The sequence below is a fragment of the Ailuropoda melanoleuca genome, chromosome 12 (assembly GCF_002007445.2).
Source record: "Ailuropoda melanoleuca isolate Jingjing chromosome 12, ASM200744v2, whole genome shotgun sequence".
Taxonomy (NCBI): domain Eukaryota; kingdom Metazoa; phylum Chordata; class Mammalia; order Carnivora; family Ursidae; genus Ailuropoda; species Ailuropoda melanoleuca.
Window position 1 is genome coordinate 7071110 of NC_048229.1, and position 14052 is coordinate 7085161.

Genomic DNA, 14052 nt, shown 5'->3' on the forward strand with positions numbered 1-14052 from the left:
CCCACCCCAGGGGCCAAGCCCTGCGAAGGCAGGGCAGTTGTTCGCAGGTGGCCAGCAGGCTGGAGACCCGGGAAGCGCAAAGAGCACAGGGCACAGACAGACAGTGGTTCTCTGAGAACTTAAATACCCCCAGCACGGAGCAGCGGAGGCTGGGAGAGCTTACAGCAGAAGCGGTGTGCCCCGGAGAGGGAGGTTCCACAGGACGCCAAGGGGTTTCCTTCCACCCGCTGGGGATAAGTAGCTGGCCGGCACCCCAGTGAGCCACATCCAGACCCCAACCTGAGGGGCTCCCTGAGGTTTTAGACCCCCTCCCCCCGCCGGGAAGACTGACCCAGGCTCAGCCATAGCCAAGAGGGCAGCGAGGGAAGACTGCGGATTCTAGGGCAGTCCGGAGGACCCTGTATTAAATATGTCATAAATAGGGAGGCTGGGGCAGGCGGACAGGCAGGGGTCACATTCCTCTTGCCCGCCAGGAACCAGGGCCTTGGCCCTTCTCCCAGATGTGCACTGGCCCCTAAGCTGGGTGCTGCCAGTGGCCACAGGCACTGTGGGGAGAAATCGGCAGCAAGGGTGCCGGCTGGAACCCCCTTCAGTCTTGAACACTGGGGGCTGGGGGCGCACAGGTCCCTTGGCTCACAGCTTCTTCCCCTTGTTTCTGTTCTTCTGAAGTTTCGCGTGCACGACTTTGAGTGTGGTCAGGAAATTGCCCAGGAAGAGGACGAGGAACGTGAGCGCCAACACGAACACCTGGGCAGGGGCACGCAAGGAGACCGGGCAAGGGGTGGCAGGGGGAGGAGAGGAAAAGAAGAAAAAGTTGAGCTAGCTCTGATTAGCTCCCTGCTGAGATGCCCCCCCTTCCCCTGCCCTCGCAACCCCCTTAGCACAAGCCACCAGCAAACTGCAGTGTTCCCACAGCAGAAAGCAGAGATGTGGGCCAACTGCGTGAAGGGTGTGAATCCTCAGGGTCATGCAGGACCCAGGAGGGCTCCTCCTTTGGCACCCCCATATCATTCAGTAGGGTTCTCAGACCACTTAGGGGCTGGCTCCCTGGCTTCCGAATTCCCTCCTACTGTCTCCCAGGTCCTAGTAGCAGAGAGCTCCAGGCACAGGGCCCCATCAGGGGGAGTAAAGGGGTGGCTGAGGAAAGAATTCTCTCCAAGCTGGCCCAGCCTTCCCCAGGAACCCCCCACCCCCGCCACAGGCACATGCAGACGCCTGCGTGCGTGCACGCACACACACACACACACACCCCATGCGCGCGCGCGCACACACACCATACCTGCCATTCTCTGCATTCCTCGTGGCTGGAGAGCTCAAACAATGTGACGGCGTTGTAGAGCTGCCAGAACTGGAGAGAGGAGAGGCAGACACCATTTACCTCAACTGATTCCCCTGGACACCCACATGGGGAAGGCCCGGGAGTGGACCAGGCCCCCCCACCTTCTGGCATCAACTGTCCTAAGATACTGAGAGCCCCTCAAAATGAAACTGGAGCACCACAGGCCAGAGCAGCCTAAAGATCTGGGGCTCAGCAAGCTGGTGCTAAGGGCCTCGTCTGGCTCCTGCCTTTGGCGTCCCAGGATCCTGTGGGGTCCAGCTAAGGGACGGCTGGTGAATGAAGGAGAGGCCTGACGACCTTTTGTTCCCAGGGGTCAGCCCAGAAGAGGGGATACCCACAAACTCTAGGGGACTCACATGGCCACAGAACAGGAAAGGCAGGAGGAAGGTGAGGCCGCGCCACATCCAGGACTGGAATCCTTCTGTAGAGACAGAGGAGGAAGCGAAGGGTCCATGTGAGGGGGTTCAGTTCCCCCCACAACCCCCCAAGCATCTACTGCCTAGCCATGCCAGTCCCCCGAGATTAGCCAAAGGGGCAGGGGGGACAGGCTTCACCTACCACCAATGGGTGAGCACTCAACTATGAAAAGCACTCAAACAGCGTGCACAACACCTGTCACGGGGCCTGACTGCTCTCACGCCTCAAGACAGCCTGAACTCATAGGGCTTGACAAAACTTACAGACAGCTGACGTGCCAGGCGCTGGTTTTTAATAACGTCTTTAATTTGCATGGAATTTTGCATTTTATAATGGACTTTTGCACATATCCATTCAATTGAGTCTTGACAAAGTAGGGCTTACTTTGCAGAGTAATTCAGTAGAAATGACCATCTCAAAAGATGGCAGAACTTTATTAGTTTCCTGTGAAAGCTGAAACAAGAGCTCTCCAAGCTCTTCTGACTGGGGACTTGACCCATGAGTTAAAGACGTTAAGCACAGGGATGTCTGGGCAGCTCAGTCGGTTAAGTGTCCGACTCTTGATTTCGGCTCAGGTCATGATCTCAGGGTCTTGAGATCGAGCCCTGTGTCGGGCTCCAACCTGGGCGCACAGCCTGCTTAAGATTTTCTCTCTCTTCCCCTGACTCTCCCCACCGCGTTCTCTTGCTCTAAAAAAAAATACATATATATATATATTATACATATAATATATATCTTATATATATATTATATATAATAGTTAAGCACACATTCCCAATGTATGTGTCTGTGCATATTTATACATAGCCATATTATTATTTTTTTAAGTAGGCTCCAAGCCCAGCATGGAGTCCAACTCGGGGCTTGAACTCATGACCCTGAGATCAAGACCTGAGCTGGGATCAAGAGTCAGCTGCTTAACAGACTGAGCCACCCCACTGCCCCTATATGTAGGCATACTATATATATATATTATATATGCACAACACTATGCATATATAATTATGTGTATTATAAAACACAGACCAAAAAATAGACCTTTAAAAAGAATAAGACAGAAGCCAGCATCGAGGCCTGGCACACAGCTGGCCTCACGCTGTCGGCTGAAATAGAATCCACGATGAAATATGAAAAACAACTTAGGAAGAGGCTGGCAGTCCTGGCTTTGAGTGCAGTAGGTGCTGTTATGTTCTTACTGGCTCCTGCTCCCAGCGCAGGGAGTTAGCAGTGAGGTCTGGGGGAGCAGGGAGGGGCCGGTACTTGTACCCACCCCTGCTCTTCCCCTCCCCAGGCTGGGCTACTCACCCACCGTGAGGTCCAGATGATTCCTCTCCCCCAGGGCACGCAGCCGGTAGAGGCAGCCCCTCTGGTAATAATATTGCAGGAACTGGACACAGCCTGCAGGGGGAGCACAGCACCCGGCTCAGGGCCTGGAGGACTGGGAGCGCCTCCGTGCAGACCCAGGGCTCTTCACCGCCCAGAGGGAAGCCCTCTCACCCCAACACACACACACACACATTCAGCCTGAACCTACTTTATCCCTTATCCAGAATATGAGAGCAGGTTATCTGAAGACCCAGCTAAGCACCAATGAGATTAGAAACTTCTAGACCAGATGCTTGCTGGAATGGTGGCACCGTGCCGGGAGCTGCACGTAATGCCAAGACAGCAAGAGACACTTTCATACAACGGGATACTTAGTAGTTACTAAAAATGAGGAGGTAGAATTCTGTGTCTTGACATAGAAAAATACCCGTCATTATTGCTAAAAGAAAAATAAACAGGCTCGAAGCAAAGCTATATGTACAAAGGGATCCCATATTCAGACTACACACTGCAGTATATATGTATATATGAATCACATGGAAAGGACATAGATCTATTAATAGTGATCACTCCTACGCGTGAGATTATACATAATTTTCATTCCTGGCTTTAGAGATTTATATGTTGGCAGGGTTTCATTTAAAAATTAAATTGTATTTTTCGAATCAGCAATACGTAACAATAAAATTCAAAGGGAACAAACAGGTACTTGGTAAAAAACAAAACTCTCTGTCCCTATCCCTAACTATCCAAGCTACCCACTCGCAGAGGGGACCCCTAGGACCAGTTCACCGTATATAAATCCAGAGTTGTTGTTGTTCTTCTTCTTTTTTTTTAAATTTTATTTTTAAGCCACCTCTACACCCAACATGGGGCTCAAACTCACAACCACAAAATCAAGAGTCACTCACACTACTGACTAAGCCAGCCAGGAGCCCCAGTCCAGAACTGTTCTTAAGTGAGAAAAAGAACATACACTCTATTTCCATTTTGAGGTAGTGCCCCCAACACCACTCAGTTCCCAAAAGTCGCCACTGGTCCCCAGTTGTGACATGGGGAAGAAAAGGCAGTGATGGGGGCTCCTGGGGGTGGGGGTGATCAGGCCGTCCCCTCTCCCAGGACTGGGCGGTGATCTGGGGGCAGACAGCTCTTTGCTGGATTTCTGGGACCCTCCCTTGCCCCAAGCTCCCTCCTTCCACACTAGACACACCCCTTCCAAGAGAGGAGGGATGACAGGGGCCTTAGTCAGTGAAAGCCCTGGGAACGGGTGCCCCCTCCCCCAAATCTAGGCAAGAGGCACTCACTCTGAAAAATGGAGAACGCTAAAAACTGATTACGAAACTTCTGATAAATTAGTCCATTGGGCCTGCAGAGAAGTGGGGAAAAGTAAGGGTGAGGTGTGCTGTGAAATCAGACATTCATCCCTGCCCTTCTCCATTCCAGCCAAGAGAAAAGTTTTTAATTAAAAAAAAAATTATTTAATGGGGCGCCTGGGTGGCACAGCGGTTGAGCGTCTGCCTTCAGCTCAGGGCGTGATCCCGGCGTTATGGGATCGAGCCCCACATCAGGCTCTTCAGCTATGAGCCTGCTTCTTCCTCTCCCACTCCCCCTGCTTGTGTTCCCTCTCTCAGTGGCTGTCTCTCTCTGTCAAATAAATAAATAAAATCTTTAAAAAAAAAAATTATTTAAGTAATCCCCACACCCAGCGTGGGACTCGAACTCACGACCCCGAGATCAAGAGTCACATGCTCCACTGACTGAGCCAGGCAGGCACCCTGAGAAGAAAAGCTTTTAAAATTAAATGGAGGTCCCTGATTTCTGCCCTTCTTTAGCACCAGTGTCCCTGGGGCTGGACCAGGTTACTTTCATCATTGCTTTTGAGCCCATTCTAGAAGCAGGGGGGCCTGTATCATCACATTCTGAGCCCAAGTTCTTGCTGATTCCCACCCCCTCCGTCTCTCTCCTTTGAAGTCTCATACTTGTACTCTTTCTGTCCATTGCTCCCTATCATCTCTGTCCCAGCCGGCAGGCCAATGGGACGTCCCCAGAAACCTCCCAGCTGGCTTGGGGGATCCCTGCGGCCTCGCTGTAAGCTCACACTTCTCTTCTTGTCCCAAAAGTCAGCCCAGGCCAGAAGCCTCGAGGGCACCCCCTTGCCCATGACCAACTCCCCATTCACAGGCCCCCATAAGACACTCACCAGGTCAGCATCACTCCAGAGAGGAACGTGGACACATAGTGGTGAGACACCCACCAACCTTTAATTCTGGGAGAGAAGAGAAGGAAAGAGAGCTCAGGTGAGGAGGGAAACAGGTGGCTCTTGCTTCCCAGACTATGTGCGCACGGGCTACTCTGTGGCCCCGAAACAGCCATCACATAGACCCAAGCCATGATTTCGCCCTTTCCTCTGTCCTCCAGAGATGACCAATCACACATAAACCACCCACAGATGAGCCACGAGGCCCATAGAAGCACTCGGGCCTCCAGGGGCTTCCCGCTATCCTAAAAGCACATTCCTCATCACACCCCAACTTCCAGCTCTGGCTCCCTGTCTTCTCCTTGAACCTGCCAAGCCCATTGCTACCTCAGGGCCTATTATGGGCTGAATTGTGTGTCCCCCAAATTCCAACGTGGTTGTCCAACCCCCCTTAGAGCTAGCACCTTAGAATGTGACTGTATTTGGAGATAGGAACTTTAAAGAGGTAAGTAAGGTTAAATGAGGTCATAAGGGTGGGCCCTAATCCAACAGGGGTGGTGTCTGTGTAAGAGGAAGAGACATGAGGGGTGGGTATGCTCCCAGAGAAAAGGCCACGTGAAGACACGGTGGCGTCTGTAGGCCAAGGAGAGGCCTCAAGAGAAACCAGTGGGGCTGGAACCTTGATCTTGGACTTCCAGCCTCCAGAACTGTGAGAAAATAGATTTCTGTTGTTTCAGCTCCCCAGCCTGTGGTATTTTGTCACAGCAGCCCACACAGACCAACAGGGCCCTTGGACTTGCTGTTCTCTCTGCTCCAAGAACTTGGCCTGCCTGGCTCATGGTCCAAATTCAAGTTTTGGACCAACTGTTGCCTCCTCCAAAAGGCCTTCTCTGGCTACCTTATCTAAAACAGCCAGGCAGCCCCACTCTGGATCACATGACCCTATTTCCTTCATGGCACTTACCACTATCTGAAATTACTCATTTCTTCCCCTTCATTTGTTCTCTGAACCCTCTTCCAGCTCACACATAAACATCAGGAGAGCAGGGATCTTGTCTGTGTTCTTCAGCGATGTATCTGTGACACCTGGCTCGGAGCAGGTGCTCAGTAAGTGTGTTTAAACACAGCGTGTGCGCGTGCACACACACACACACACACACACGCTCACCCAGAGCTGCAGCTACCTCTGTTATCCCACACAGACACACAGAAATGACAGACTGCCCACGCAGCATCTCAGCATCCCAGACGCACTTTCTCCCTGGGAGCCCACGCCGCAGGCTCATCTGCTCCCCCATCTACAGCAGTCCCTTGCTGAGCCCTGGACTTCATGTGTCCCATCCAGAACCTGTGGGCACCCTGGTCTCAGAACCTGGTACTCCCCCAACTGAGGGCTCTCACTCCACAGCAGGGGAGGGAGCCTTGTTGTCACCCCCTCTCAGTGTCTATGTCCCAGCCTAGGCTGAAAGCTGGACCCTCCAATCCTTACCCTTCAAAGTCTTTGAGTCTGTCTCTGGCCTCTGCTGGCCTTCTCCAGCCCCTGTCTCAGAGCTCAGTTACCTGAACACAAAGTGGCAGCGATTTGCTTTGCCAAATGTGGCCTGGGAGCAGCGGGGCTCCTTCCTCCCAAGGACTGGGCAGTAGAAACTGGGTTCCCCAAACCCTCACCAATGCTGGATTCCAAGTTTTTAAAATCTCTGCCAATCTTACTAGGTGAAAATCAGTGTGCTGTTGAGGTTTTAATTTGAATTGTCCTAATAAGTGGGCTTGAGTGGTCTTAAAACCTTCCAACCAGAATGCAGACATCACGCAAGCAGAGACTGGATCTTACTCCTCTCTCCACTTTGCAATCTCACAACGGATCTGCACATAAATTAGGGGTTCTGGCATGGCCTGTGGATGTCTCAAGGGTTATGGTTAGGAACAAGGTTTCATGTGGCTCTTTATTCCTAGCACTAACAGCACCCAGTAAACACTAGGCACTCAATAAATGTTGAAATGATGTCTAGGAGGTGTGGCTGATGAAGCAGCAGGGTCTAGATGCCACCAGCACGGAGGTACAGGATAAGACATCCACCCACTTCTTTGATCCAGTTTCCCCCACCCCATGTCCCTGGGTTGCCTGTCAGTGTCTACGGAGACCCCTGGCTCTAATTTTCTGACAGAAAAGGCAGTTAGGCCCATCCTCAGACCTTCAGCTTGAAGGGTACCCAAGAAGCCCCTCTGCAATCACCTCCCCCCAAGTTCTCTGCAGAGCCACACACAAGCCCTGGAGGTTTGGCAAACCCCGTGCTCCTTTGTCCTACTCCCCAGAGCCCCCCTGAGAAATGCCTGCTCCCCACGCAGAAGGGGCCAGAGCCAGATGCAGGATCTGTGCAGCAAGGCTGGCTAAGTGGCTGCTCTTCATTTCCCAGCTCAGAGTGCCCAGAGCCCAGCTCTGACAGATGCCCCCAATCAGCACAGCTCAGCGCCACTAGGAAAGGCTAGAAATTGCTTCTTCCGTGGCATGTTCTCGAGCCCCCTTGTCCATCTGCACACTCCAGGGTGCTGAGCTGGTTTTGTGCACGTGTGTTTATGCAACCGTTTTACTGTAACTGAGTTCGAATATCATACAATTCCCCCATTTAAAGTACACATGTCAGTGGCTTTGAGTATATTCACTGAGTTGTACAACCATGACCACTATCAGTTTTAGGACATTTTTATCACCCCAAAAGAAACCTGGACCCAAGAGTGTTCACCCTTTGGGCCTGTTTTGCCATGGAAATACAGCTTGCCAGGGCTTACGGGCATTTTAAAGAGCAGAGAGTAGATACCCAATGAAGAATGGTACACACATAGCCGCCGTGTAGAAACAGCATGGCCTGGTATCTGGGAATTATGCCCAAGGATACCATGGCTCTCCTTTCAGGACACTTTAGCCACATTTGCATATGGGTACCCCTCATAGACCAGCAATCACAGGCTGTTTCTGGCTTTGAGCCTCTAGTCACGTGGGCAGGTGGGGGAATGGCTTCCACACTGAGGATCCCTCCTGACCACCCTTACACGGCTTTATCCTAGGAAAGGCCCCTATAATAGCCAGTGGGAAGCAGGCACCCATGGGCTGGCTGGCCAGGAAAGCTAACACGATCCCTGATTCATTATTTATTCTGGCCCAGAACTAACTGTAGAGGACATCTGCTGTTTTGCCTTTCTGTCAATCACCCCACCCCCGTCCCACCCCCCGCATTCTGGTCGCACGCCAGGCCTTTCTTTGGGTGAACCACTTCATCCGCTCTCAGTCTGGGTGGCTGAGGGGAAGCGGAGTGATATTACTGGGCATGTGACTCAGAGCCAGCCTATCAGGGCTCTGCATCCCTGCAGCCACACTGATTGGCTCAGGGATGAGCCTGTGACCTCAGCCGAACCAATCAGAAATCTGTCTCCAAATTACAACTGGATCTGCGAAGGAAAGAGCTCTTTCTGTGAGATTGTCCATGTGACGGGATGCTGGTCTGGGCTGCGGGAAGCCAGTGCTTCCAACCGGCAAGAGATCACGGAGGTGGACTGATAGCATTGTGTGAGCCCTCTTCACCTCCTTGAACCACTGGTCTACAGGCATACTTCAGAGATATTGTGGGTTCACTTTCAGGGCACTGCAATAAGGCAAATGTCGCTATAAAGCAAGTCAAATGAAGTTTTTGGTTTTCCAGTGCCTCTGGAAGTTACGTTTACACTATACTGTAGTCTAGTCGGTATGAGATAGCATGTCTAGAAAAACAATGTAGATACCTTAATTGAAAAATACATTGCTATGGGGCGCCTGGGTGGCACAGCGGTTAAGCATCTGCCTTCGGCTCAGGGCGTGATCCTGGCGTTATGGGATCGAGCCCCACATCAGGCTCCTCCGCTATGAGCCTGCTTCTTCCTCTCCCACTCCCCCTGCTTGTGTTCCCTCTCTCGCTGGCTGTCTCTATCTCTGTCAAATAAATAAAATCTTAAAAAAAAAAATACATTGCTAAAAAATGCTAACCATCATCTGAGCTTCCAGCAAACTGTAATCACTAATCACAGATCACTATAACAAATACAAGTCTGAAATACTGCAAGAATTACCAAAATGTGACAGAGACAGAAAATGACAACATAAGGTTGTCACAAACCTTCAGTTTGTAAAAAAAAACAAAACAAAACACAATATCTGCGCAGTGCAGTTAGACAAGGTATGCCTATATATGTTCCCCCTTCATGTTTACTCCTATCAGGGTAGCTTCTCTCATTTGCAGGAGTTGCAGGGGAATTTGATTTGCTCATTGTGCTAATAAGCTACAGCTTCCCAGTCATTCCAGAAGATAAAGCACCAAGCCCATCCCACCCATTCCAGCCCCCAGCCCCCACACATCCAAACCCCTGCCCCAGGCCAAAGCAGGGAGATAGGCCCAGAGGAACAGTGCCATTACAACCTGAGATACCTGCTGAAGTGTTAGGCAAACGAAGCCTGGCTTTGGAACCCCACTTCTACCCTCTTGTGTCCTCCTCCCCACTTTCCTGGTGTGGACACTGGCAAGGACCTCCACTCAGTCCTGTTCCCTTCCCTCTGGTAACCACACCACACACATACCCCCACCCCCATTCACAGCTTGTCACACGATAAAGAGCTGACTAGAGTAACTCCTAAAGTGTTAGTGACTGTTAGAGATGCAGCAAGCCTCTGAAGACTCTTAATGTAAGAGTCCCTCAGAAGGATCAAACTTTAAGGCTGACAGCAAGCCCATGGGAACAGGAAGAGAATTCATAACAAGGAGGCCTTGCCACTTGCCTTGGGCCTCTTTCCCCACTACCTACCACCCTGGCTCCCCTCCAACGACACCCAAAACCAGAAAGATACTATTCACTAAAATTAAGGAAGACTATGAATGTTATTTCTTTGGTAAGATTTTCTACTTCAGTGTTTCCCAAAGCATGGGGAGCATACCACCAAGTTTTAGACGACATTCGAGTGTAACATGAGATGATACTGAACCATGTGGCGAGAGGTCATTTGTTCAGTTCTTTGTTCTCCTGATTAAGTCAAGGAGAGAGTCTCTTTAATGCCACTCAAGGTCCGCTAATCTCCCTTTTTACACACACGGACACACACAGAGAGATAGATAGCAGGCCTCAGGCTCAGAGCCTCCCGGAAGCAAGAATAATTGACTTCAGTACGTTATACAAGGAAAACAAAAGGATATTTTTATCCTACTTCCTCTTTCCTGCAAGATGCTGGTTTTCCATGTATGGTGACGAAATAAAATTTCCTTTTAAAATAAACTAGTATTTACTTAAGTTAAAAAAAAAAGTGGTTGATTTAAAATGTGAAAATTATCATCCAGATGATACATGGAAAAGGCAAAAATGACGAGGATGGGTCAAGAATGAGTGCCATTGAGAAACACTGATCTTTTCTAACGGGCTACATGCTACGGGGCTGCATACCTAAAAATCGCTGGGCCCCTGGTCCTTACCTCTGGGCTCTACCTTCAGGTTAAGGCCTGGCAGGGCAGGGATCTGCCATAAGAGACCACTGGGCAGAAAAGTGAAAAGGTGGCAAATTATTTAGGGGTTTGCTGACGCCCCCAGTCTTAAATACACAGTCATGACAGTTCCTTACTAGCATCCAGGAGGGAGGAAGCAGGGAGGGGCTGGGAGGTTGTTACCTTCCGTTTCAAGGAAAAATAGGGACAAGTAGGGTACACAGAGATGAAACAGCTTCTCTGAAAAGGAAATCAGACCTATAGAAAATGGGTCCTGCAGGTGGCAAATCATGGGTCTTAACTGGGCCCCAAAGACTCTCAGCTCAGAGACAGGTGGGGTAGGAAGGAGAATGACAAAATAGCGGGGCTCCTCGTATTGCAGGCCCTCAGAGGTGGGGACCTCCAACTGTGCCTCCACTCACTCAGCAATGCTGAGGCACATGTCCCCGGGGGCTGTGAAATAGCCCAGAGGGGGACTTCAGTTGCCCATGGCTCCAGAGCCACTCAGGAACAGCAGTGGGACTAGAACTCAGGAACCCTCACTCCCAGCCTGGCCGTTTTCCTCCTCAGCACTGCGGGAGTAACAGGGCACGTCTGAACCAAGACCCTCACCATGTGTCCTCCGTCCTCCCCATCTCCCTGTGGGGGACCATCTATTCTTATCACCAGAATCCATTCATCCTTCTGATGACAGTAACCCAATTTTCCTCTGGGGACCCACCCATTGCCCTCCTGACACTCAGCTCCTAGGCTTCTAATGACAGCCCATAGGGGAGGGCACGAGACTCAAGCCCAACCAATCACAGCCACGCATTCTCTGGCCACAGTGACTGGTTCAGAGACAGGCACATGGTTCAGCAAGTGCCAATGTGACCCAGCGAGGCCCTTGGAAAACAGCAAGGTGCCGTATTTTGCTGGGAACTCTGGAAATAAAGACGTGGGCCCGGAGCTCCAGGGTGCCTCTGCATGAAGCCTGAGAATGAAGACAGCAAAGTAGAAGGCAGAGGTGAGGGATGGAGAGAAGTGGGTCCTGATGCCATTGTCAAACACCTAGATTAAGCTTGACCTGAAGTCAGTCCCAACTGACCCGTTCATTGATAGAAGAAACCAAATTCCCTGTTGCGTTAAAACCATTTGAGTTAGAGTTTTGGTAAGCAGGAGACTGACCACAGGAGGTGACACGGCAGCAGCAGACTGGTTTTCCTCCTCCCTGGAGCAGTCAGGGACACCCCTCCCCCTCGACAGAGGAAGGGAATACAGGCTGAGGGTGACAGCCCTCACCTGCAACCCTTCCATGACAGATCTCCCTTTGGCTCCCCCAACTCCCCCCACAAAGCCGGGCCCCCAATTACCTTGAGCCATTGCTGATGAGAATACTCTCCCGAATTGTCAGGGTGCAGTAATACCACACCAGCAGGAAGTTAAAAACTTCATCCGTCACCCTGGGGGAAAGAAACAGCCCCAGGGAGGAGCACAGGCATGAGAACCAGGAACGGCTCTCCCACCCACATGGCAACAGAACAGCAAACCTGGATGAGGGCCGCCCACCCAGGTTGCCTCTGGGAAGACCCGCTGATCCCGGGGAAGACCGAGGAAGCATGGCCACCACCTAGCCTGCCAGTCCCCTTCCTCACCTTTCTACCAGAATCCTGCTTGCCTTTAAGGCTCCAGCTGAGGTTTCGTCCCCTTCCCTGAGTGGTCAGCCTAGGACACCCTCTCTCCCTTCTAAATGCTTATAGTCTGATGTAAAATTTTTGGTGAAAGGGCAACAGGAGGACTTTAAGCAGAAAACTGAATATTTTAAACTGTCTGTAGTGTCAAAATGTAAATTCCCTCTGACCCCTTAAAAGATTTATAAACTTTGTTGCACTTACAAAAAATTAAGGCCTGAATTGTCTGTAAGATGAATTGAGAACTCCCTGCTTTCTCTACAGTCCTCATGGCCCAGAGTGGGGCAGAGAGGCCTTAGGACAGAACAGAGGGGCTGCAGCTGTTGCTGTGCGCTGGTCAGAGTAGAGAGCTGGCAGACACGCGGTATGTGACCTCGTCAGAGACTCTCTGGCCTCAGCTTTGCTGTCTATCAAAGGCTCACCACTACCTGAATATTGCTGGGTGAAGGATCCTGGGACAGAGCCTACGACAGCCCCTCAGAAGGGGCTCTAATGGAGACTCTAGCTTGCACCCCAAAGGGAAGCGCCTCTGTCCTTCCCAGCGCCATACGGATCCATTCAGCACGGGAACAGACATGACTGTACGGGGCGCTAGCCATCCGCCCCGAGGAGAGAGAACACTCCCACTCTGCTCCGTTTCCATCTCTGAACTGGGACAACTCTGATAACCCTGGGAGGGAAATGGAGGGGTGTGATTCGAACAATAAGAGCCGAAGTTGGAAGGTTGTCTTTTAAGCTATGTGACCCTGTTTTGTGGTAACAGATGACAGACTTTCAACCCCAAGCCCTCCCGAACCATTGCCTGCAAAGGCAGTCTTGTGAAGGCCAGAAACAGACTCTGGAAGCACAGGGCCTGAGTTCAAATCCCAGCTCTGCCTCTTCCCAGCCGTGGGACCAGGGGCAAGTCAGTGATTCTCCCATGCAATCACTTCCTGAGCTGAAGTGCGGAGAGTGACAGCAGCTCCCGTGTAAGCTGCTGTGAGCATCAGCTGAGCTTAACACAGGAAGCACGTGGAATGGTGCCTGAGGCATAGAAAGGGCTACCAGCATTCCCTGTTACAATTTTGAGAAGTATCACAGAGAATCCAAAGCCTGAGAAATGAGTCTCCGACACTTAACTCTGAGGAAATCAAAGGCCTACTTGACTTGAATGGGGTGTTGGGGTGGGGATGGCCTCCCCAGGGCAGAGGGTCACTCGGACACCGACATCTGAGCTCACCTCCAGGCAGGAGGCAGACCCAGTCATGAGTCGTGGTTACCAGGACGTTTTTCATTGGTCCTTTCCTACATCTTACCCATACAGAGGGGAATGAAAAGAAAGTTTTATGGCCCCAGTACTTTAGGGACATGCCTGAGGTGCCGGCCTCAGCCTTCTCTTCCAGAGTGTATGAGCTCCCTGTTGCTGCTGTAACAAAGACCACAAACGTAGCGGCTGAAAGCAACACACATTTATTCTCTCACAGTCCTGGAGGCCGGAAGTCTGAAATGGGTCAGCAGGGCTGAGTTCCTTCTGGAAGCTCTCGGGGAGAATCCACTTGCTGACCTGCTCCAGCTTCTAGAGGCACCTGCATTCCTCGTTTCATGGCTTGGCATCACATTTCCTTCTCT

The 14052-nt window shown here is 51.2% G+C and overlaps 1 protein-coding gene across 4 annotated transcripts in view; it reads right to left on the reverse strand.

The window, feature by feature from the left end:
* Positions 1 to 103: 103 nt before the first annotated feature.
* TMEM120B (transmembrane protein 120B) overlaps positions 104 to 14052 on the reverse strand; it is a 40695-nt gene continuing 26746 nt past the window's right edge. For 3 of the 4 annotated variants that reach the window (XM_034637920.1, XM_002913120.4, XM_034637919.1), the window contains 7 exons: positions 12127 to 12216; positions 5283 to 5348; positions 4387 to 4448; positions 3062 to 3154; positions 1696 to 1760; positions 1280 to 1348; positions 104 to 747 (listed from right to left, as the gene is read on the reverse strand). In XM_034637920.1, the coding sequence (XP_034493811.1) occupies positions 634 to 747; positions 1280 to 1348; positions 1696 to 1760; positions 3062 to 3154; positions 4387 to 4448; positions 5283 to 5348; positions 12127 to 12216 (559 nt within the window). In that variant the 3' untranslated portion in view covers positions 104 to 633. The remainder of the gene's footprint in view (positions 748 to 1279; positions 1349 to 1695; positions 1761 to 3061; positions 3155 to 4386; positions 4449 to 5282; positions 5349 to 12126; positions 12217 to 14052) is intronic. The other variant, XM_034637922.1, reaches the window with a different exon arrangement.